At 54.0% G+C, this 25,226-nt stretch overlaps 1 protein-coding gene across 1 annotated transcript; it reads right to left on the reverse strand.

Moving 5' to 3' along the window:
* Window positions 1-594: 594 nt before the first annotated feature.
* LOC133351412 (E3 ubiquitin ligase TRAF3IP2-like) lies at window positions 595-25,226 on the reverse strand. The gene is made up of 10 exons (XM_061566600.1): window positions 25,101-25,226; window positions 24,891-24,986; window positions 16,805-17,079; window positions 13,354-14,630; window positions 11,324-11,382; window positions 9,606-9,703; window positions 8,547-8,615; window positions 2,930-3,037; window positions 1,866-1,940; window positions 595-769 (listed from the first exon to the last, which is right to left on the reverse strand). The coding sequence occupies exons 3-10, from the start codon at window positions 16,955-16,957 to the stop codon at window positions 614-616; spliced, it is 1,995 nt and encodes a 664-aa protein (XP_061422584.1). The 5' UTR covers window positions 16,958-17,079; window positions 24,891-24,986; window positions 25,101-25,226; the 3' UTR covers window positions 595-613.

The following is a 25,226-nucleotide window of genomic DNA, read 5'->3' on the forward strand; positions in this document are numbered from 1 at the left end:
TCCACGCACTCACCTACCTCTCCCCTCTCATCTCACTCTACTCCCCTCCACGCACTCTCCTACCTCTCCCCTCTCATCTCACTCTACTCCCCTCCACGCACTCTCCTACCTCTCCCCTCTCATCTCACTCTACTCCCCTCCACGCACTCACCTACCTCTCCCCTCTCATCTCACTCTACTCCCCTCCACGCACTCTCCTACCTCTCCCCTCTCATCTCACTCTACTCCCCTCCACGCACTCTCCTACCTCTCCCCTCTCATCTCACTCTACTCCCCTCCACGCACTCTCCTACCTCTCCCCTCTCATCTCACTCTACTCCCCTCCATGCACTCTCCAACCTCTCCCCTCTCATCTCACGCTACTCCCCACGCGCCCGCGACCCTTTGCAGCTCGAAGCAATTCCGCCGCACGCAACTCCGTTTTTGTCACGACTCGCTGGCAACCCGTTGCGGAGATTCCCCCGCGCGGGCGCGATCCGAGTTGCGCAACCGACAACTCGGGTGCGGTCCACCTCCCCCCCAGGCCGTAGCGATTGCGGGGAGTGTGGACCGGGGGGGGGGAGGGGTGGTGGGGGGTGGGGTAGTTGGGGGGGGGGGGGGGGGTCACTCCTCCCTACTTGGAGCCGAAGGGCTGTGCGACGATGACGGGCAGGGGCCCCGGCGGAGGGATCTCGTACTTCTCGCGGCGACACAGGCGGAGCATCAGGTCGTCCAGCTTGCCGGGCCACGGGTACACGATGGTGTTGTTCAGCCAGCTCGGCACATGCCCCTAGGAGGAGGCAGAAGAAGAAGATGAAGGTGAGTGAGGGTCCGGGCGGAATGTTGGCAACGTTAGCGCGCCACGAAACCGAGATGTTAACGACCTCGCCTGGTATACAGGAGGTCGTGGGTTCGATCCCGACCCTGACGCCTGCTGCTGTATATTTGGAGTTTAGGTGTCTCTCTCTGTCATCATCATCACGGTGGCTAGGAAATGTTAACTACCTCGCCTGGTATACAGGAGGTCGTGGGTTCGATCCCGACCCTGACGCCTTCTGTATATTTGGAGTTTGCGTGTCTTTCTCTCTCATCATCATCACGGTGGCTATGAGATGTTAACTACCTCGCCTGGTATACAGGGTGTCGTGGGTTCGATCCCGACCCTGACGCCTGCTGCTGTATATTTGGAGTTTGCGTGTCTCTCTCTGTCATCATCATCACGGTGGCTAGGAGATGTTAACTACCTCGCCTGATATACATGCGGTCCTGGGTTCGATCCTGACCCTGACGCCTGCTGTATATTTGGCGTTTGCATCTCTGTCCCTGTGGTCGCGTGGATTTTTTTCCTCCGGATCCTCTGGTTTTTCCCTCCACGTTTAGAATCAACGTGCGTTTAAGAGTATTTAGCTGCTATAAATTTACACGTGATAAGCAATTTGTGGCCAGGTCACTGCTGAAAAAGAGCTGTATAGCTCATTGAGCCTAATAAAAATAATAATAATAATACTGACACATCCCAGCAGGTCACACGCGGGCCTTGCCCACCAAGCTGCAAAGCGGCCGAGGCCTTCGTGTACGTGTGTTGAACTTCTTTCGCACCGTACGTAGCCAACCGTGCTCATCGTAGGTGTTGCTGCGTGGCAGCAGAGCCTTGCGCGGGTGGAGGCGGAGGGGGGGCAGGGGCTGACGTAACAACACCGCACTGACGATGCACGTCGTTGGAGACCACGTCCCGCTAAGCGGGGGGCGTCACGCCGCTGCCACCGCGTTCGGCAAACGATGAGGCTGACCCCCCCCCCCCGGACCCCCCCGGCCCCCCCCCCCCGCCCCACCCCGCCAGCCGGACGCGAGCTCCGAGCGGGCGCGCGGGGCGACGTGTTACCCACCTTGGTCGCCCCGGGAAACAGCACGGGCACCAAGCGGAAGTTCTTGCTCCCGTTCTGAATGTACTCGTTCTTCATCTGCACGCGGCGCACGCACAGACGCCACGGACGCTCGGTCACCCCGGCCGGTCGCAAATCCGACCGTCACATATCCGGTTCACCCCCCCCCCCCCTCCAGCCCTTACTCCCAGCGGCAGCTGTCCCTGTGTGGCATACGGTAACTCAGCACCTGACCTGCCAGTACGGGGGGGGGGGGGGGGGGGGATGCGGAAGCCCAATCGCGCAACGTACCCACAGTGCACCCCACCGCACGCGGCCTGCTGATCGACTAACTCCGGTGCAGTAGCCAATCACACCGCTGGGTGGACAGAAGCTGGGGGGGAGGGGTTGGTGGGGGAGGGTGGGTGGAGGAGATGGGGGGAGAGTGGGTGGAGGAGATGGGGGGGGTGGAGGAGATGGGGGGGGTGGAGGAGATGGGGGGAGGGGTGGGTGGAGATGGGGGGGTGGGTGGAGGAGATGGGGGGAGGGGTGGGTGGAGGAGATGGGGGGGGTGGTGGAGATGGGGGGGTGGGTGGAGGAGATGGGGGGGGTGGGTGGAGGAGATGGGGGGGGTGGGTGGAGGAGATGGGGGGGGTGGGTGGAGGAGATGGTGGGGGAGGGTGGGTGGAGGAGATGGGGGGAGGGGTGGGTGGAGGAGATGGGGGGGTGGAAGAGATGGGGGGTGCATGGAGGAGATGGGGGTGGAGTGGAGGAGATGGGGGGAGGGGGTGGAGGAGATGGGGGGAGGGGGTGGGTGGAGGAGATGGGGGGGTGGGTGGAGGAGATGGGGGGAGGGGGTGGGTGGAGGAGATGGGGGGGGTGGGTGGAGGAGATGGGGGGAGGGGGTGGGTGGAGGAGATGGGGGGGGGGGATTAAGAACCTAGCCCCCATTGCTTCAACTGCCACACCGGGAGATGGAATCGACCCCCCTGCGACCTCTGGGTCGCAAGTCCAGGTGATCTTTGTCTTTGTATAGGAGACACACACTGGGTGTGTGTGTAGAGAGAGACACTGGGTGTGCGACTCACCTGCTGGTGAATGTAGTGTGTGTGCAATCCATGCTCGTCACTGCCAGCCGGAGTCTCTGTGTCTCGCTTGTATTTGGGGCTGATTATCACCACGATCAGGTAGTCCTTCTGCACGCAGACAAGACGCACACACAGAGGAGCAGACGAACAGTCAAGGCTGACCGAGGAATGCAGCGATGTGTAGACACACGCAAAGAGAGACTGACACACGTCAAAACACATACATAGAGTCAAGCCCACCAGACAAACAGGGAGACTGAGAGTCAGATTGAGACAGGCGTGCATGTGTAGATATGTAGAGACTTTCATACACCTCAACAGCCTAGTCAGACATGCATAAACCACTTATGTATAAATACAATAGACAACATTTATACATTTCTGTCGATTTCGGACACGCAGGCAGTGAGTCACAGGCAAAGGAGGTGAGGAAAGTGCTGAGCCTGGACTCGAACCTGGGGCAGCGGGTCGACAGCACGGGCGGCTGGGGCAGAGGAAGGGAGGGGCAGTGGAGAATTGACGAGGAAATTTTGTAGAAAGCCTCGATTAACGGAGCAGAGAGTTCGTGGAGGGGAGTAGAGTGAGATGAGAGGGGAGAGGCAGGAGAGTGCATGGAGTGGAGGGGAGTAGAGTGAGATGAGAGGGGAGAGGCAGGAGAGTGCATGGAGTGGAGGGGAGTAGAGTGAGATGAGAGGGGAGAAGTAGGGGAGTTCGTGGAGGGGAGTAGAGTGATGAGAGGGGAGAGGTAGGAGAGTGCGTGGAGGGGAGTGGAGTGAGATGAGAGGGGAGAGGTAGGAGAGTGCGTGGAGGGGAGTAGAGTGAGATGAGAGGGGAGAGGCAGGAGAGTGCGTGGAGGGGAGTAGAGTGATGAGAGGGGAGAGGTAGGGGAGTGCGTGGAGGGGAGTAGAGTGAGATGAGAGGGGAGAGGCAGGGGATTGCGTAGAGGGGAGTAGAGTGATGATAGAGGAGAGGTAGGGGAGTGCGTGGAGGGGAGTGGAGTGAAATGAGAGGGGAGAGGTAGGAGAGTGCGTGGAGGGGAGTAGAGTGAAATGAGAGGGGAGAGGTAGGAGAGTGCGTGGAGGGGAGTAGAGTGAAATGAGAGGGGAGAGGTAGGAGAGTGCGTGGAGGGGAGTGGAGTGAGATGAAAGAGGAGAGGTAGGAGAGTGCGTGGAGGGGAGTAGAGTGAAATGAGAGGGGAGAGGTAGGAGAGTGCGTGGAGGGGAGTAGAGTGAAATGAGAGGGGAGAGGTAGGAGAGTGTGTGGAGGGGAGTAGAGTGAGATGAGAGGGAGAGGTAGGAGAGTGCGTGGAGGGGAGTAAAGTGAAATGAGAGGGGAAAGGTAGGAGAGTGCGTGGAGGGGAGTAGATTTAGATGAGAGGGGAGAGGTAGGGGAGTGCGTGGAGGGGAGTAGAGTGAGATGAGAGGGGAGAGGTAAGAAAGTGCGTGGAGGGGAGTAGAGTGAGATGAGAGGGGAGAGGTAGGAGAGTGCGTGGAGGGGAGTAGAGTGAGATGAGAGGTGAGTGGTCGAGCAATGGTTTCTGAAGTTCATCTGGCGTACACAGGATCTGAGTGGTGCCAAGTCAGTTCCCCGACCTCTTGAACCTACGAATCGCCCTCTCACAATCATCGCTCTCGTCCTTCAGACACCCCGAGCCCCGCCACCACCACCCCCTCCCCACCCCTTGCGCAATGGTATTCTCACACGCGCTCGACGTACGCACTTGGCTACCACCGGGCATGTGCGTACGTGCTGGGGTGATTGCGCAACGTGTCATCGGAATACCTGCGCACCCAGAGCGCGCGTGTGTAGTGTGTGTGTAGTGTGTGTGTGTGCGTGTGGCGTGTAGTGTCTGTTGTGTGTGTACGTGTAGTGTGTGTGTGCTTGTAGTGTCTGTTGTGTGTGTGCGTGTAGTGTGTGTGGTGTGTGTGTAGTGTGTGTGTAGTGTAGTGTGTGTGTGTGCGTGTGGCGTGTAGTGTCTGTTGTGTGTGTGCGTGTAGTGTGTGTGGTGTGTGTGTAGTGTGTGGCGTGTGTGGCGTGTGTGCGTGTAGTGTGTGTGGTGTGTGTGGTGTGTAGTGTGTGTAGTGTCTGTGGTGTGTGTGCGTGTAGTACGTGTGGTGTGTGCGTGTAGTGTGTGGTGTGTGTGTAATGTTTGTAGCGTGTGTGGTGTGTGTGTAGTGTGTGCGCGTGTAGTGTGTGCGCGTGTAGTGTGTGTGGTGTGTTTGTGTAGTGTATGTGGCGGGTGTGTAGTGTGCGTGTAGTGTGTGTGGTGTGTGTGCGTGTGGTCTGTGTGGTGTGTGTGGCGTGTGTGTAGTGTGTGTGAGCGTGTAGTGTGTGCGTTTGTGCGTGTAGTGTGTGTGGTGTGTGTGTAGTGTGTGTGGCGTGTAGTGTGCGTGCGTGTAGTGTGTGTGGTGTGCGTGTAGTGTGTGTGGTGTGTGTGTGTAGTGTGTGTGGCGTGTAGTGTGCGTGCGTGTAGTGTGTGTGGTGTGCGTGTAGTGTGTGTGGTGTGTGTGCGTATAGTGTGTGTGGTGTGTGCGTGTAGTGTGTGTGGTGTGGGTGCTGTGTGTGGTGCGTGTGGTGTGTGCGTGTAGTGTGTGTGGTGTGTGCGTGTAGTGTGTGTAGCGTGTGGTGTGTGTGCGTGTAGTGTGTGTGCGTGTAGTGTGTGTGTAGTGTGTGTGCGTGTAGTGTGTGTGGTGTGTGGTGTGTGCGTGTCGTGTGTGTGGTGTGTGTGTGGTGTGTGTGTGCGTGGTGTGTGTGCGTGTCGCGTGTGTGGTGTGTGTGCGTGTAGTGTGTGTAGTGTGTGCGTATAGTGTGTGTGCATGTAGTGTGTGTGCGTGTAGTGTGCGTGTAGTGTGCGTGTAGTGAGCGTGTAGTGTGCACATGTAGTGAGTGTGTATGCAGCAGTCGTGCAGCGGTTAGGGCGCTGCGCTCCGAACCCGGCAGCTGGAGTTCGATTCCCGCTCACGGCCAACACCGGTGACGATTATCTAAACCGGTTGACTCAGCCTCAAATGAGTACCTGGTCCTGTGTGTAAAATCATCGCCAATGGGGAGACAAAGGCGGTCGGGCGTGGTGCTGGCCACCAACCTCATCGTTTTCCGTTCCGCCCTTCATAGGTGCTCAAACAGCACTTGCCCCAACAATTTGTTAAGGCTATACAGGGGATCGTTGTCTTTGTCGTAGTGTGTATACACCCAGTAGCGACGCAAGATATCCACAAACTCATACAAAGCTGCGAGTCTGTGAGAGGTGGGTGAGCGAGCGGGTGAGTGATAGGGTGGGTGAGTAGGTGGTTGAGATGCTATGGTGGATAGGTGTGTTAGTATGCGAGTGGGTGAGTGAGTAAGTGGGTGGGTGATTTGGTTGGCGAGGGGGTGGATAAGTGGGTGAGCGAGCGGGTGAGATGGTGGGTGAGTGAATGAGTGAGTGGGTTATGGCAGAGTGAATGGATGAGTGGGTAGGTGTGTGTGTGGGTGAGCGATTGAGTGGTGTAGTGAGTTGGTGAATGGATAAGTGAGTGGGTGGATGATTGCTTAGAGGTAGGTGAGCAAGTGGGTGAGTGGTTGAGTGAGGTGGTTCAGTCGGTGAGTGGGTGGGTAGGTGTGAGTGAGTGAGTGAGCTGGTGGATTGGAGATTCACCAGCTCACTCACTCAGACAAAGCACACGCGATGCACACAGCACACACGACAATGCGCATTACACGCAAGACGTGACACCGCACAGGCAGGCCCGGAGCGAGCGAGCGAGAGATACCATCAACCCGCCTCAGACACACAGAAAACAAAGTACAGTAAATTCTAGATTTGAAGCTTTCGTGACTGCAAGGATTCATATTCTTGGGTTTTTTCGGTAAAGTCACGTAGGTAAAAAAAGTTTAAATTTATAAAAGTAAAATAAAAATAAAATAAAAATCACGACGTTTCGGAGGCAACACAAGCCTCCGTCTTCAGGTGGAACCAAGCGTGCTGTGATGGTTCCACCTGAAGCCGGAGGCTTGTGTTGCCTCCGAAACGTCGTGATTTTTATTTTATTTTTATTTTACTTTCATTAATTTTAATTTCAATTTTTTACCTACGTGACTTTACCGAAAAACCCAAGAACAAAGCACAGTGCAACCCTCTCTGTGCGCGAGTTCAGGACTCGCATATCCGCCAGTGAACTAAATCTTTACCAATCCCCACCCCCACATTTGTGGCCCGCCGAACTCCAGTGTCCGCGAGCGTGTGTCATGCCAGACGACCGACACCGTGAGGAGGTGCGCGCAGAACGTTGTTACGTCTGAGACCGTCATCCACGAGGATGGGGCCCTCCCACGCTCAGCTCTCCACGTAGTCCTCGGCAGAGGTCGCAACCAGGTACCCAATACCCGTACCCTACCCAATACCCGGCTACCCGTACCCGGCCAGGTACGGGTATGGGTACCCGGCCAGGTACGGGTACGGGTACCCGTTTGCGACCCTGGTGCGGCCGGGTACGGGTACGGGTAGGCCGTGAGTCACTGGTGAGTAACCGTTTGTCACTCATTTCGGGTAGGGTACGGGTAGGGGTAAGGAACGGGTACCCGTACCCGGCCGGGTATGGGTACGGGTACCCGTTTGCGACCTTTGGTCCTCGGTCTCGCAGCAATCCCGCTCCGAACTCGCGACCGCGCACGTTTGCTTAAGACGTACTCGCAGTTGACTCAGTGATACATTTTGATCGAAACGAGTCGACTGCGAGGCCCATTCAAAAGAACGCGAAATGCGATCGGGGAAAGTGCTGCGGCTAGCGCCTCCCCCCCCCCCCCCCAGAGTGCTAGAATGAGAACAGCTGTGCGGCGTTGTCACCACACATCTGCCTCTCCCGAGGAGTCGTCCCCTCCGGAATTCCTCGGCATCAGCACCACCTACTCCATCGTTGTCAAATCATCATCGTCATCACCAAAGGTAATAAAAAATATCTATAATTCTGCATTATTCTTTGTAATTATTTCCCCCCGCCCCCCTCCCCTATGTTCACTCGAACCAGGAACGTAACCCCCCATTTCCCCCCCCCCCCCCCCGCACGAGGTTTCTGCATTCACGAATTCTGCAACCGCGAGTTTTAACCATTCAGATGTTTTAAAGACTCGTCTTGTGTTGCTGTGCCGTGCCCCCTCTATTCACACTACAGATGTTTTAAAATACTCGTCTTGTGCTACTGTGCCGTGCCCCCTTTATTCACACTACAGATGTTTTAAAGACTCGTCTCCCGGCGAACTGCACAGTCATCGTGAGCTGTGGTCACACACGAGGAAGAAAACGCGCGAGGACGTCGCATTGTGAAGACACGGCAGCCGTGGTGGCCACTCACTTGTAGCGGGGGATGGTGGAGAGGGGGTGGGGGAGAAGGGGGATGGAATGTTTACAGAGAGCGGCGTGGTGTGGGTGGAGGCTCCAGGTGCACGCGCGCACACCTGCACGGCTCGACAGGTGCGCGCACATCTCTACGGCAGTGCCGTACGGGCAGTGATGGGCGCGCCGCCAAGGCAGACGGGCAGAGATATGGACGGGAAGGCAGGCAGGCAGGCGAGGTTAAAGACAGGCAGGAAGAGAGGCAGGACAGGCAGGCAGGAGAAAAACGAGGCTCGGGGAACGTACGTCGTCCAGAAAGCGGTCCATCCACTCGATCTTACTCATGCCTTGCAGCAGCGTGTCGAACATGTCCATCTGGGGGGGCGGGGGGGGGGCAAGGACACAAGGCAGAGAGACAAATGTTCCCCCGTGTAGGCAAGCGGCGATAGCGAGCGCCCTACGAAGGCAGCCTCGGCGCAACGCGGGAGGGGGCGCGGCAAGCATCGTGCCCGGCCGCCTTTGTCTCCCCAGCAGCAGGGCTTGATTTCTCACGGAATACTTTCCAGGGCAATGTTTTCTGGAGTTCAGCCCCGGGGGCGGGTTTGCTCGGTTGGCAGCGCAGCGCACCAACCGCCTCGCCAACGCTCCGCGATCTGTTCGCGTACGGTTGGCTACGTACGGTAAGAAGCCGAGTTCGACATATGTACATGTACGCACGCACGAGGCCCTCGTGTCACTCCACTGCTGGATGAGGGCCTCCTCGCACTGCTGGCAGCTTGGTGTGGGGTTCTTTGGCCGAAAATTCCCCGCGCTGGTCGGCGCGGATGGTTGGTTTGTTTGGTTGGTTGAAGGCGGCGCGCACAGACGTGGAGGCGTCACGGTGCAGTACAACAACACCCGCCACGACGCGCCCCCCCCCCCGCCCCCCCGCCGCCGCAGATCACAACCAAACGGCGTGTAATCGTGGGCTGCCCAATCCGAGCGCGGCCCAGGCTCAACGCTTGCTTGGCTTGCGAGAGCCGCGACCAGGTGGAACTCACGGACAAAACGACACGGGAGACGCCGGCAGCCCCCCGCGGCCACGTTCGTCTGCTTGGGTTTGTTGTTTTTTAGCAGCTAGCTAGCAGCGACAGAGCCGCCCCCTGCTCCAAGCCGGTGGGGGCTGCACGCGGACGAGGGGCACCCCCGCTGGCAGCGGCCCCCATGTGGGGGGCAAGGGAGACTCGGCAAACCCCGGCCTCCGAGCGGGCGTTTCGGTCTGCCCGATCGCTGACCTCCGTGACGGCTCTCGAGTATAGCCCCAGGGGTTTCTGGGAGACTCAACCGGCACACGTGGGAGGGGGGGGGGCGACCGCGCCTACGCACCTCTGTGTAGAATCCATTTTTACGGAGCCAGGTCACGAAGGAGATGACCTTGCCGATGTGGGCGTCGTTGTCCAAAGAATACGTGACGAAAATCTTGCCTGTGGGTGAGAACGGCGTTGGGGGAAGAGGATGACAGGGGGGGGGGGGGGGGTAGCGGGAGAAGGAAGAGAGAAGGTTCCAGAGGAACGCGTGAAGATCGAAGACAGATCGTCACTTTCCGTTTGAATGCATCCAACCACAACGCGGTCCGGCTGCGGGCTCATACAAAATCCAGGGACGTGTTTTCATGAGCTTGGGGTAGCATAAGCGTGCGGTGAGCCCTGTTCATGAGAACGAATAATGAGGACGGGCACGAGAGTGAGAGCGGGTGGTGGCACGGAGCGAGAGGGGGGGAGAGGGGGTGGTGGCACGGAGTAACGCTCTCCGAGTGATAACACTCGCCGCGTGAATCCCAGGTGAACCAGGTGAGGAACCAAATGCAACGGTTGCTAGGGCACGCAGTGGCGAGATGTTAACTACCTCGCATGGTATACAGGAGATTGTGGATTCCATCCCAACCCTGACGCCTGAATATTTGGCGTTTGCATGTTCTCCCCGTGGTCCTGTGGATTTTTCTCCGGTTTTTCCCTCCACGTTAGAATCAACAGCACGCGTTTAGAGTATTCGGCTGCGATAAATTCTCACGTGATGATAAGCCACTTCGTTGAGCTATCATTTGTGGCCAGGTCGCTTCTATAGAAGATCTACACAGCTCAGTGAGTCTTACCTGATCTTAAAGGTGCATTGAAAAATTTGTATACTCTGACTGATGCTCCTGCTGTTTTGGAGTGACTCATGCAGCCAGCTATGGCTGCAGGGTTTGGTAGTACATGTTGTTTAGGTCGTTTATTGTGAAAATTCGGTCACAGTTCCTATGATCACTGTTACATTGCTTTTATGGCTTTATTTTGGTGATTTCGAAAAGTGTTTTGGTTTGGCCATGTTTGTTTGTTGGAGTACAGAGTTAGACTGATGGCCTTAATCTAAGTTGTCTTGTGGTTGTTGTTGTTTGACTTGCATCCCACTGGGATTTTTGCACACAGCGTTGGTGTACGGTGCTTTTTCTGCAATATTTTGCTGTCTTTCTTGGATTTTCTGTTTGCACACAGTCACATAGTGACTTTAAGATGTTTTCTTGTTCATGTTTTTGTTTGATGCGGTTGCACCCGATTCAAGAGCCGAATGGCTCACAGGGCTATACCAAATAAATGCAACTGAAAACCTACTACATAGCCTCGGTGGTAAAAACCTCCATGGTAAAATCAACATAAAATGGTTTAAATTTCGATTTAAAGCTTTCGTGACTGCAGGGATTCATCTTCTTGGTTCTTTCGGTAAAGTCACGTAGAAGGGAAATAATAAAATAATAAAAATAAAACATAGTAAAATAATTCTCACGACGTTTCGGCCACAACGCAAGCAGCCGTCCTCAGGTGAAGAACAGGTCTGTCGGAAAGACAGCGTCTGAATGAACACCACCAGGCTTGGAAGCGTATATTTAAGTTGGGTTGGAGGGGGAAGAGCGCCTTGACAGCAACTTCAGACGCTGTCTTTCCGACAGACCTGTTCTTCCCTTCTACGTGACTTTACCGAAAGAACCAAGAAGATAAAATGGTTTATCGGCGCAGGCGCTGGCGATGACGGTGATCAGGCAAGAGGGCTTGCCGAGGGGAACTCACGCTGTCGGTCTGGAAGGACGATGCTTTGCGTCCGGGCGCCGCCGGGAGAGCACGCCGGTCTGCGAAGAGCAAAAGCGCACGCAGATGCAGTTAACAACGTAGCCTCTTTAGCCCGTGGTGGAAAGTGCTGCTCAAGATGCAGTGGTGTGGCCAGCACCACGTCAACTTTGCCTCTTGCCAGTGCCGATGCGATATACACACCACACCGTGTACTAATTAAAGGCTGAGTCGACCTAGGGGAGGCGCAGGGCTGACTCACCGCTCCCAACACACACACACACACACAGTCCATGCGGCCCCACGTCATCGACTCAATGCAAGTGCTGTTCGCAAGGACCTATGAAGGCCGGCCAGAGGCCAGCAAGGCACATAAGTGGGTGATGTGGCCAGAACCACGCCCGGCCGCATTTATAGACACACAAAGACAAAGATCCCCCGTATAGCCTAATGACAGACTGTCAACAAACAGTCAACCGGGGAGACAAAGGCGGCCGGGCGTGGTGCTGGCCACCCACCACCGGCGTGTGCAGTGCCGGCCTTCATAGGTACTCGCTGACAGCACTTGCCCCAACAGTCTGTTAAGGCTACACGGGGAATCTTTATTTGTGTTAGAGATCGGTGGCGCAGTGGTTAGCACGCTGAGCGTCGGACCCGGCGACCCGAGTTCGCTTCCCGCTCACGGCCAACACCAGTGACGATTATCTGAATCGGTGTTATGAGTTGACCAACTGAGACTGTAGACAAAATACCCCCGTATAGCCTTAACAGACTGTTGGGGCAAGTGCTGTTAGCGAGCACCTACGAAGTCTGGCATGATACACGTGGGGGTGACGTGGCCAGCACCACACCTGGTCACCTTTGTCTCCCTAGTGGCAATGTTTGCACACCCCATAAGTTACTCATTTTCAGGCCGAATCGACTCAGGGGACCGTCCAGGAACCAGTACAGAAAATTGTCACTGGTTCTAGATTTGAAGCTTTCGTGACTGCAAGGATTCATACTCTTAGGTTTTTTCAGTAAAGTCACCCAAGCAGACGAAGTGAGCCACTTCAGCAATTGTTTCTTGCTGTGGTTGTCCCACCTGATGACGGACACTTGTGTTGTGCCCGAAACGTCGCGATTTCTTATTTTTATTTCTATTATTATTTCTATCATTTTATTATTAAATTTTTTACCCACGTGACTTTCCCGAAAAAACCTAAGAGTATTGTCACTGGTGTTGGCCGTGGGGGGGGAATCGAACCTCGGGTCTCTGCCACGTCACCGCTCCCCACATACACACGCACGCACGTATATAGACAGACACGCACAGACGCTAACAATACAAGCCGGGCGGTCGTGGTGGTGGTGGTGGTGGCTGGACACGTGGCTCGTAGTCCAAAATTACGGTGGCAAGCGCAGGTCGGTGTTCCCATACCGTGTCAACCCACGCGGTTCGCCCGTGCTCTTGTAGAGGGAGAAGTTTTCAGGTCCATGCGGCGTACGGCCGTTTCAATACGGGACAAATACATTGAAAAATACCGATTTGTTTGTGTTTCTCCCTTGTGATGGGACTTTGTAGGATGAACGTTGAGATTTCTAAGGGGCACGGGGTGACCAATAACGTCTGAATTAGTCTGTAATAATGTAGGGCACTGATAAGGGGTTGACAGGTTTGCGTATCGCTAAACTGTGGCTAAACTCCCTTGCCGTGGGTGCCCTACCTCGGCGCGGCACGGGGCAGTACAGCAAAGCGCGGACTAAACTCCATCTGTTCCTTCTTTTTTTGGGATACACGTGCTACAGTTTCCTCCCGCACGTCTAAACGCTCATTAAGATCGGCTCAAAACACCTCGCTACGTAGAGGACTGCGGACCTTGGGTAACCGCTGGTCGTGCCGGCATTACCGGCCGACCGGCTGCTGCCTTGACCCCGTGCGCCTGCGCTTCCCGGGCGAGCGCGAGCGACTCAACCCGCACCAACGACGACAACGACGCTACGAGGCGCACACGCGTGTCCCCCCCCCCCCCCCCCACCCTGACTATACTCACGGCGCGCCGGGCGAGAAGGCTTCTCCCTCCGCTGGGCCGTGGTGCCAGTTCCTCTCGGCGCACCCCCGCGTCGCCCACACCGCGCCGGCCTCCGTGTGCGACACCAGGGGGCCCGGCGGCTCCAGCCTCGACAGGCCGAGGCTGCTCTGCCGGCTGAATGACGCCCGCACGTCCGCCACGCCGAGCGGGCCGCCGCCGCCGTCGGAGGCCGCCGGCGGCGGGGGCGGCAGCGACACGCGCGAGCTACAAACGCCTCCTCCGTCGACGAGGATGCCCGGAGGCGCGTGCTGCGGCGAGGCCGGCTGCGAGTTGTGCGGCGACATGGGGATCTGCTGATGATTGTAATGGTCGGGATATTGCTGATGATGAAGATGGTGCTGCTGCTGCTGCTGATAAAGCTGTTGCTGCTGCTGCTGCTGTTGTTGTTGTTGTTGAAGTTGAACATGCTGCTGCATTCGGTGATCATAAAGCTGCTGGTCATCATAAAGCTGCTGCTGATACTGTTGCGGCTGCTGATACTGATTCTGCTGATACTGATTCTGCTGATTCTGCTGCTGATACTGATTCTGCTGATACTGCTGCTCCTGATGCTGCACGTGCTGATAAGCGGGCAAAAAGGCAGGCGGCCCGATGCAAGCGACGGGGCTCTCGCCCAATCCGCCGACGCCGTTCCGCGTGTCCTGGCAGTAGCGACGCAGCGACGTCTGCGACATCTGCCGCAGCTCCCGCTGCGCCAGGCACTGATCCGCCGGCGGCACGATCACCTCCATCGCCGCGTCGACGCAAGGCGCCGCCGCACCGTCGACGTCGCCGCGGTCGCCCTCCGGGCTCGGCGGCAAGTCTGGCGGCGATCGCGCCGGAACGCCGGCGCCGCGGGCCGGGGCCCCGCTCGCCACGGCGACGCCGGCGATGTTCGACGGTCGGCCCCCAAATTTGTTGATGTTGAGCTGTCCCAACAGCTGCTGGAAGTCGCCGTCGAAGTCGTAGCCGCTGCCGCCGTCGTCGTCGTCATCGGTCGGGGGCATGGACCGCGAGTCGTCCGACGGGTCGAGGTACTCTTGCGGCCGCCTGCCCCGGGCGATCATCAGCTGGGGGAAGTTGTTCCGGATTTGGCGAGGGACCGGCGCCGGCTCCCGCCTGCCGCTGCCGCCGCTGCGCCGGTCGACGTCGTCCAGGTGGAAGGGCAGCCCGGTGATGGACTCGCTGCTGCCGCCAGAGCTGGAGAAGCTTTCCTCCGAGGGGGTGTGAGGCTCCTGCGAGTCCGTCGAGCCGCTGCGCTGGAGGGGGGGAGGGGGGGGATACCAGCGGAGGACAAAGGTGAAGCCAAAGATCCCCCCCATCCCCTTGTCCCGCGTGTAGGCTGGACGGGCTGTTCGGGTAAGTGCAGTTCTGAGCACCTATGAAGGCTGGCACGGTGCACGTGGGTGGGTGTGGGTGGAAGGACGGACAGATGCCTTTGTCTCTCTAGTGAGAGTTATTTTTTCACACAGCATGGGATACTAATTTAAGGCCGGGTTGACCTAGAGGAGGCACGGGACCGGTGCAGACAATCACCAATGATGATAACCATGGCCGGGAATCGAAACTTTGGCGGCTGGGTTTATAGCAGTGTGCGCGAATTACGACACTACCGCATACATAGACTGTTGGGGAAAGTGCTGTCGGGGAACCTTCGTCCAGCAGTGGATGAACAAAGGGCTGTCCAGTATTATATTTTTATTATTTTCTAGATAAACTTGGACTCGCAATGCAGGGGTTGGCGTTTCGATGCGACCTCACGGCACGCGGCAGGCAAAACAATTTGGCAAGCTTCTCAAAGCCGCCCCTTTTCCAACGCCCCCCCCGCCTCTCTCCGCCCAGCAGCATTAATAGTACGCACGTGCGTTGAACTTCTTTCGCACCGTACGTTGCCAACCGCGCTGATCGGAGAGTTGGCAGCTCGCGTGCTGTGGGCTGCGGCGAAGCGTAGGAGTTTATGCCCTTTGACCTCACCCACCGGGCCTCCCACCCCGCGCTCGACGGCCTACTCAGCCGCAGACTTCTGACGAGATCGTCGACGGACAAAGGGCGTTCGGGGGCAGCTCAATGATAATTCATTACCGTAGATGATCATCTCACGGGTATCTTGATACATTTGCCCTAACCACCAGGCCCCTCCCCCCTCCGTGAACCCCCTCCCCCCACCCACACCACGCACAGAGCCCCTCGCTCCCCAACAGCGCACACCGATCTCTCGAACGATTTTGAAACGGGGATCGCACCACACGCCAGGATATTGCAAACGGCCTAGCGGGGTCATGGACCCTGGTTATCAGATCACCAAAGGGGGTGGGTAGTCGAGCGAGCGCATGCGTGTCTACTCAGCCAGCCGCCCCCGCCTTGTGCGCTGTACCGCAGGGGCGGGGTGGGCCAGCGCTTGCCTCTCAAGAAACTCTTGTTAAAGGCCGCAGGCACGATCTGTGTTTTTCGTTTGTTTTTATTGCAGCACCTGTTCCCACGTCTCCATGGGTGCCCTACACACTGCCTCTGCCCCTTGTTTACGCTCCTCACACCACCCAGTTGCCACGTGCGGCTCGGACGATTCGACGGAAGCCTTTTGTCCAAGGTGCGAAGGTTCATGGCTCCAACCCACACCGCTTCCCCCCCCAACACCCCACTCAGTAATGGATTATCCTCGTAGCAAAAGTAGCTAGATATGCGACAGGCCCCGCACTTTCAAGGGCCCCGCGCTAAATTCTTTCAAGCTATCAATTCCGGATTAGTGATTCTGCACTTGCTCTATTACTATAGTACTATACCGTCGTCAACTTTTATGAACGACCGGGTGTTTAAGCTTAGCGATTTGTCGTAACATATGGCTGTATAGCAAATAAAAAATACATATACATTACTATGCAAGTAAAAAATTTATTTTAATATTTATGCGTTTTTTTTTTTATTTAGGGCCCCTTTATAACATTATGCTACAGGCCCCACACTTGCTTAATCCGGCACTGCTCCCACCCCAGGGCCGTTGAGTAAAACTGGGAGGTGCAGAGATGAGCAGCGCGTGAATTATTTTGTCTGCGAGCGATTTGACATCTGCACCGATTAGCGCGGCTGGCTTACGTACAGTGCGAAAGAATGTCAACACTTCGAGACGCAATAGGGAGTGCATTGGAAAGTCGAAACTCGTATTTCAAGGAAGGCCACGTGAGTGGGTGATTTATTTAATACCCAAATCGATATTATCAAACGATCACAACTGATATTATTAATACATGGATACGTATCGATCTAATTTTGACCGATAAAACGCTAGCTCACCGATGGCTTTGGATTTTTCAACACCGACCGACAGTATCAATGTACACCGGACTCACCAAATCGGCGGCATTTCGCACTGCCAGACATTCACGGCGTGTTTCATTCCGAGGGGGGGGTGGGTAGAGAGAGAGGGAGGGGCACTAACCGGGAAGCCGCCACAGATGCCACTGTTCCGCGGCGAGGACTCGCAGGACGAGGAAGCCGAGTCCACCATGACGGACATTGCCACCACCGCCGAGCAGGTCTCGTCGCTCTCCACGGCCCGGCGTTGCGCCGGCCTCTCCTGGTCCTTCACCATGATGACGACGGCGGCGGCAGTGGCGGTGGCGGCCGCCGTCACCGCGGGAGGGGGCAGCTGTCTGCCCTTCTGCTCCTGCCGGGGGGCAGCCCTCTCTTCTTGTCAAGGGGACGGATGTCCGGCTGAAAACACAAAGACGAAATATTTATTATCCCCCTCCGTGTAGCCCCACACACGACGTTGGGCCAAGTGCTGCTAAGGGAGCACCTACGAAGCCCGGCGTGGCACAAGAGGTGGTGGGTAGCCAACACCACGGCGAGCCACCTTTGTATCCCCAATGCAGTTTGACGCACGGCACCAGTTGCTCATTTACAACCGAGCCAGCCCAGGGGAGTCTCAGGAACCGGTTCAAATATTCACCAATTGTCACTGGTATAAGGACAAGGATGCCCCATAAAGCCTGAACAGGTGCTGTTCTCGACCACAAACGGGCATGCAACGCAATGTTTTTCATGAGCGTGGACCCCTTCAGCTGCTTGGGCTCACCAAGCTTTTGCTCTGGTTACGGAGGCCTAGCGCCACCACTGATGGGGGGATTACAGCCATCACGATGCTGTGGGCCAAGTGAGGAAGGATGAGACAAAGGGTTGAAGTTGGGTCACATTTCCCCCCAAGGGCAAGAAGAGGCTTGAAACTTTGCCACGGCTTCGCGTCTTTCGCGTTTCTCCGCGTGGACGCGTGGGTCTTCGTTCCACCGCCCAACCCATACTTGCGGACAGGTGTGGTTTGTTTAATTTTTTTCAAAAACCGGAATTTTAAATCACAACACGAGAAACAGAATGTTCTTAGGAATATTATCGCCCGGGCGACCTATGCGCTTATCTAAGCACAGTGCATTTTTTTTGTAAGCCGGGTCAGGTGACACCCCAGTAAACGCGGAACGTTGGGCCAATCTTCGACTAACGTTGGTCCAACAATACTTCCAACTGTATGCTAACGTTTGCCCAACGTTAGCATGTTTACTTTGACAGTGATTCTGACTTTCTGAATCATGTCCTGACATAGTTTCAAGTGAAACGTTGTTGTATGCAGTGGGTAAATTTGGTTGTTCTCTCAATGTGCCAGCAAGCATGAACACAAATAATCCTATGAAAATATGAGAATAGATTTTACCCTTTCTGGCAATAGAACAGGAGGTATTAAGATGTTCAAACACCAAATAGAAACATTTTGCAAGGAATCGAGTTCGCATTAACCACACGCAGTACCTGTGATGAACATTCAAACAAATAATTGTCCCGCTGAAATGCTTGTACACCCGGCAATTTCATTTGTTTGGCTGCGTTGGGTGGTGCAGGATTTCGAATAACATGGATTTGGCCACAATCATCACGTAGCCTAACACAAACATCTATGACGAATGATAACACTGGCAGTGAAACACCGAGGTGTTAAGTTAACGCAGGTGTACATCGCTACCGATGCGATGGTGTGCAACACTCGACTTGAAATCATGAGACCGCCAGTCGCATTCGATTCCAACTCCTGGCAGCGGTTGAGACAACTGGACAAGTTTCTTAAAATGTCCATAGGACAACGGAGCGACGGTCATTTATTTTGGCAGGTGTTTTACGGCAGCGATTGCCCTAAAAGCTTGCCCCAGTAGCAAAAGATCAACGTGTCATCATGGCCGAAGCATTTGACAATACCACACCTCGCCAACGCCTTCCAATAAAGCAATTCTTAAGGCAGATTCAAGCCTACCTGACGCTTTAATCTGCCTTTAGTAATCAACAGATTATCCAGGGCCCCACTATCCTGGTGTGAAGGCCATTGGCCTGCCCAAGGCTTGAATATACTTTGAGTAATCAGAATACCCATTGTCCCACTTTCCTGTTGAGGATGCCATTGGCCTAACTGAGGCTTAATCTACTTTAGTAATCACGAGATTACGCAGAGTCTCACTGCCTCGGTGTGGATGCCACTGGCCTATTTCTAGATTTGAAGCTTTCGTGACTGCAAGGATTCATATTCTTAGGTTTTTTTGGTAAAGTCACGTAGGTAAAAAATTAAAATTAATAAAAGTAAAAGAAAAAAAATCACGACGTTTCGGAGGCAACACAAGCTTCCGTCTTCAGGTGGAACCGTCACAGCACGATTGCTGTATCAACTGGCCTACTTGAAGCTTTAATCTGCCTTCAGTAATCAACAGATTACCCACTGCCGTATTGTGGGTTGCCAACATATGACCAACGTACGCACCATCAACAGCATGCCAACACACTGTGCCGAAACACCTTCGCTATGCAAAACAAGAGTAAAACGAGCTGGTGTCCCCGAGCGGTTGACTCATTCCACTTGCTCACACACAACCACACCCCGCCTCCGCGTGTAGGAGATCCGAATTGCGATTCAGTCTTTGACCCCCGGGGCCCGCGAGGGCCAAGGCTGCCATGGGGACCACCCTTCACGCCCGGTGACGGAGAGACAAACTGTACCACCCCGCAGCGCCCACGGTCCAGCGGGCGGTGGACCGTGGGCATGTTTGGCTGAAGATAGATTTGAAGCTTTTGTGACTGCAAGGATTCATATTCTTCGGTTTTTTCGGTAAAGTCACGTAGGTAAAAAATTAAAATTTAAATTTATTAAAGTATAATAAAAATAAGCAAGCGTGCTGTGACGGTTGCACCTGCCTCCGAAACGTCGTGATTTTTATTTTATTTTACTTTAATTAATTTCAATTTTTTACCTACGTGACTTTACCGAGAAAAACCTAAGAATATTTGGCTGAAGAGTCATTTGCACGCGCTAAAAGAATGGACGAAAGCCACCGCGTGGCCCAAATGCCATCATTATCAATATGTACATCGGCCGCGCGTGTCCCCCAATAATGTTTCGTCGCGTGACAGTCGAACCGATGTGTTGAATGATGTCGGTTTTCACGGCGAGAGGTATGTACGTTTAACCTATTTTGCACTGGTACGTAGCCAACTGTGCTAATCGGAGGTACGGGGAAGGACAACAAGCTAAACACAAGAAGCTAGTTCTAAAAATAGAGTTTCTTTGCTCTTGAAAAGCTACTTCTTTTAGGATAGCTCTCCAAGGCAATCCCCAAAAAAGTATCTTTCAGTGGAACCGACGTTTTAAGTTGTCAGAGCTAAAACTTGGGCAGGTTAAGTTGAGAACCAAATTTGAATGTGCAGTTTTTGTTTTCTGTGCGGTCATTGGTGACTGGGTTAAAACGATGAGCTCACCAGCTGAGCGTTCCAACCTCCGAGGCAACTTGCCCATCGTGACAGCCCTGTTTAACCATATCTCAAGTCTATGTGTACGTCTGTGTATCTCTGACATACATACCAAGGCCGTAATTATAATATATATTGAGGGTGACACATCCCTCCCAATATTCAAATATGCTCAAAATGCCCCCCACCCCCCAAATATATTGCTATAAAATAGATTTCTGTTTTTTATATCATTGTGGCTATGGTTGTACTTTATTAATCTCTAATCTCTGCCATTGCATACAATGAAATAAGAAAAGGTAAATAAATAAAATAAAACAGCAATGTAATACAATACACTATTAGACATTATTGTATAAATAGTCCATCGTATGTGTTAGTGATTTTTTTTATATTTTAGGCAGGAAATGGCAGGAAATTTGTTTTCAAATTTAGATTTTTTTTCTAGGGGGGGACCCCAGACCCCCTGGAAGATTTGGTCCCCCCCAACGTTGACTCCATGGCTACGGCCTTGATACATACATGGGTCTCTAAATACATTTTGGAGTCTCTGTGTGAGTTAATCGTCTCTTCGTGAGTTTATAGGTCTCCATGCAAGTCCATGGGTCTATATGCGTGTCGATACATCTGAGTCTAAAGTTATCTACATAGACCAATTCCTTTTACAGACGTGGCATTTCCCATCATTCCTTTATACAGCTTCACCCGAGAAGGCCTACGTTAATCCAGCAAGCCATCCAGATTGGGCCCTTGCCTGTAACATCTGGCCGTGTGCCAGTATTACTTTAAGAAAGCCTGATGAGACACTGAATATCAAAACTAGTCCTTGCCCCTGTAAACAGAGAGCAGTCTGCCAGCATTGTTTTGATTTGACTGATGAGGCACTGCAATGCCATCCTACAATTATTTGAATCTGAATCGGAGCTGATTTTGGTTTACTCTGCAGGGTGGCCAGTGACTCTGTTGTCATCGGGAAAATAACTAATTCGTATTTTATGTTGTTTCTGCAGGCCCAAAATATATCTCGAGTAAGGAAGAGTGAGCCCAGATTAATTCTACTCGTAGGAAATCCGAGTCGGAGGGAGGTCGTTGTTGAATTTAACATACTGCATCCGAACGGCGAGCCAACAACACCGAGCTGTGTTTTTAAATCCTTTATATTAAGTTCGCTTGCTTGCTTACGACCGTGCAAATCTTTCGGTCGTTTTTTAACCCACTTCCCGTGATCCAATCGAGCTGACATTTTCCACACAGACTCGTTGTGCGTGACAATTAATGTTCGTGAAAAAAAATTCCCAAAATTTTACACTTTTTAGGACAAAAATATTATATTTAATTACCAATTGCTTAATGGTGCAATGCAATCATCTGACCCATAGGTGGCAGCCATCTCAAGCCAGAGGACGAGAGGAACTCTAGCCGCCACGCATATAAAGGATTTATAGTGAAAAACTTTGTTTTTACGGGTTATACTTGTTTTCCCTACGATTCCAGACTCATCGGTACACCGTGCATTTACGTTTGCGTTCACTTGAGCGCCTAAAGCTTTTGCTTCATTGGCTCAATACCACCAGCGCCTTCGCTGATGATGAAGGGAGGAAACCAAACCCATTTGACAAACTGTAGCTGCCGCAACTGGTGCAACGCGTTCATCCAGTTTGTTCCTGTCGCTTCTGAACGCAGCGGAGAGATTATGCTCCCAGAGACTACCACCCCCCCTCGCCGCCCCCGCCCCCCAGGGCAGACAAATCGTTTGGCACACCGTGGAATGCGTGGCACGCGCAGTGTGCTTCCGACTCACGGCGATGCCGAACGCCACTTTGCATGCGGCCAGGGTTACGGGAGCGGTGGCGCTGCGGTCGGTGCACTGCACATTGACCGAACCCACAACCCCACCCGCCCCAGGGCGACTTGGGAGCAGTGCCGGATTATCCTCGTAGCTACATATGTAGCTATATAGCTATATATGGAGCTATGTAGCCCCGCACTTTCAAGGGCCCCGCGCTAAATGCTTTCGAGCTATCAATTCGGGTTCGGTGATTCTGCACTTGCTCTATTACTATAGTACTATACTGCCTTCAACTTTTATGAACGACTGGGTGTTTAAGGTTAACGATTTGTCGTATTATCTGGCTGTATGGCAAATGAACAAAAAATACAATCACTTTACTATGCAAGTTAAAAATGAAGTGTTTAAATGTTCATGTGTTTTTTTTATTTAGTGCCCCTTTATAACATATGCGACAGGCCCCTCACTAGTTTCATCCAACACTGCTTGGGAGGTCACAGCCAGAAGCAAGCAGTAGCGCCAAAGAATTCGTTTGGGTGGGAATTCATCCTTCACGTCAGTGACCAGCGCGGTGAAGTATGGCCAAACATCCATCAGTAGATTGACAAAAGGTAGAGAACACCGTCATCCTGCGGTGTTTACTATTAACAATCAACAGAGGTTCGAATCCGGGTTAAACTACCCGGCCAATGTGATTTAACCGGATTCTCAAGTGCAGTGAGTTGCTGGTGGCAGCTTGTGCGCTTGTGATTTACATTGAGACGCATCGATTTAGACAAAGACCGAGATGCCTAAAGACCCACACAGACTTGAGTTTACACGTTGAGTGAATAGATGGCCTCGGCCCGGGTCACGGGTGACGAAGCAGAGAGAGTATTGCAAATTAATGAGACTTATAAGATCGATGTCGTCAGTGGCACTCACACAAACGTAAGTTGCGATTAAACCAGCTTCTCAAGTGTAGCGAGTTAATGATTTCAGCCCGGTCACAAGACTTGCGCAGAAACAATAATTAATTTTCTCAGAGTGCTTTCTTTGGCAATATCCCAGCTCGCAGAATAAAAAAAATATATATAAACATGGGGTTGATTGCCACGTGATGGACATTGTTTTGCAGGTAAATATTTATTCAGGTGTGCCTCCCGAGTTGTGGATACTGAGGCACAAGTGCAGTGATTTCACAAGACTGTGTGCAAGGCCACAATGGCAACGTTCATTGAACGTTGGACATCACCGCACGCCCTTCTCTGTCCACGTACAGCAGTTAAAAGGATCGGCTGATAGCTTGTGGTGGGGGGGAGGTAAAGTGTGGGCACTGCGACATCTCACTCCAAGACGTTTAGACAGCATGGAAGAGTAGGCCAAATAACCATCTGGGATGGGTTCCTCGAGACGAGAGCTCTCTCAGAATGATGGCCGGTACCTTCCGCCTGCCGTGGCTTTTGAACGCAATTGCAGGGCTGCGCCTATATCTTTTACATTGCCTAGCCCAAGCCATCTCATTATCTAACAATGAGGCAGTCATCGTGAGCTGTGGTCTACCCACTGCTGGATGAAGGACTCCCAACGCCGTGGCTACCTCTCACGGGGTGCTTGCGATGACACACAACCCAGCTCGCTCCTGCACTAGGGAGACAAAGGCGGCCGGGCAATAACAGTCGAGTATATTTAATAAGATATACGGTATAAAGGCAAAGATCCCCCCCGTGTAGCGTTAACAGACTGTTGGGGCAAGTGCTGTGGCCGCCCGGCCGCCTTTGTCTCCCCGGTGGTAATGTTCACACTGTGTACAAGACACAGATCTTGTACACAGAGGAAAAGATCCTCCCCGTATATCCCCAAACAGACTGTAGCAGCAAGTGATGTGAGCGAGTAGGCCGGCACGGCACACGAGGTGGTGGGTGATCAACACCACGCCCGGCCGCCTTTGTCTCCCCAGTGGCGACGTTGACTCCACACCACGGCTAAGGTCAACCGTGGGGAGGCCCAGGACCGGTTCAGATAGATCGTCACCGGTGTTGGTGGGCAGTGAGCGGGAATCGAACCCGGGGTTCGCCACTTTCGGAGCGCACACGAACACAGGACGCTGTGTCGACAAAGACAAAGATCCCCCGTGTAGCCTTAACGGAATGTTGGGGCAAGTGCTGTTAGCGAGCAGCACCTATGAAGGCCGACACGACAGACGAGTGGGGTGGGTGGCCAGCACCACGCGCCCGACCGCCTTTGTCTCCCCAGTGGCGATATTTACACACAGCACCAGGTACTCATTTGAGGCCCAAGACCGGTTCAGATAAATCGTCACTGGCGTTGGCCGCAGGCGGGAATCGAACCCGGGTCGCTAGGTTCGTAGCGCAGCACGCTACCACTACACTACCGCTCCCCACGCAGACACACACACAGAAAGAGGGGGGGGGGGTGTTCTGGAAAGTTGTTTACGACGAGCTGAAAGAACGGGGGGGGGGGGGGGGCTTAAAACATCGGGATGATAACTCCCGACTCGAGCGGACAAAGTTGACGAAAAATCTTGAAACTCGGTTTGAAGATAAATCTTCACTCCACTCGAAAGGAAACCCCGTCGGGCCGACGAACTTGGGGGGTCACGGCCCCCTTGGTTGCCCGTAAACATTGTTAGGGGGTGCGGGGGGGGTGGGGGGGATCAAACGAATGGGTCGAAAGAGCAACGGGTACCACCGCAGAGATGGAGCGATGGAATCATCGTGGTGGTGCGGGCGGCGGGGGGGGGCTCGATATTCGCAGGCGGCATTTCCCGTGGTGGACTTGTTGTTAACATCAACGACGACGCCACCGCCCCCCTACGTCGACTCAGCCTTAAACGACGACTCTATCTCGTGTGAAAAGTACAGTTATAGCATGGGGGAGGTGGGGGGGGAGAGACAAAGATGGTCGGATAGATCGTGGCCGGCGATGAACGTGATGAGTTTCCGCAGTGTCGACTTACCTGTCGCGAATCTCATCCGTGCCGTGCGCTCCCACCAACCAACCAGCCACCACCACCAACCTACACCTCCGTTTGCCCCGTCTCGTCGCGAAAACTCTGGCGAGAGAGAGAGAGACACACAGCGAGATGTCGACCTCCTCGGCGGGACTCCGACGATAAAGTCCGTCCCTCGCCACCCTTTGAGAAGAAGCCCTCTCTCTTGTGTCTCACCTGGACAAAGTAAAAAGCTGAGCCACACGCGCGCGCGGGTTGTCCGCTCGATTGGCAGAAGAAATAAAAAAGGCCCTTCCTTGACTGTGACCCGGTAACAAACGCGCAAAAAATGGCTTTGCTGGG

The sequence above is a fragment of the Lethenteron reissneri genome, chromosome 5, assembly GCF_015708825.2.
Source record: "Lethenteron reissneri isolate LAM-NWPU_2019-01 chromosome 5, ASM1570882v1, whole genome shotgun sequence".
NCBI classification, from domain to species: Eukaryota; Metazoa; Chordata; class Hyperoartia; order Petromyzontiformes; family Petromyzontidae; genus Lethenteron; species Lethenteron reissneri.

What these genes read in the sequence shown, in the direction of transcription:
- LOC133351412 (XM_061566600.1), bottom strand. Translation starts at nt 16,957, where the DNA reads ATGGTGAAGGACCAGGAGAGGCCGGCGCAACGCCGGGCCGTGGAGAGC. An exon ending in GCATCTGTGGCGGCTTCCCG is followed by an intron (nt 14,631 to 16,804) that starts GTTAGTGCCCCT and finishes CCCCCCCTCCAG; the next exon opens with CGCAGCGGCTCGACGGACTC. An exon ending in AAAATGGATTCTACACAGAG is followed by an intron (nt 8,616 to 9,605) that starts GTGCGTAGGCGC and finishes CCGCCCCCCCAG; the next exon opens with ATGGACATGTTCGACACGCT.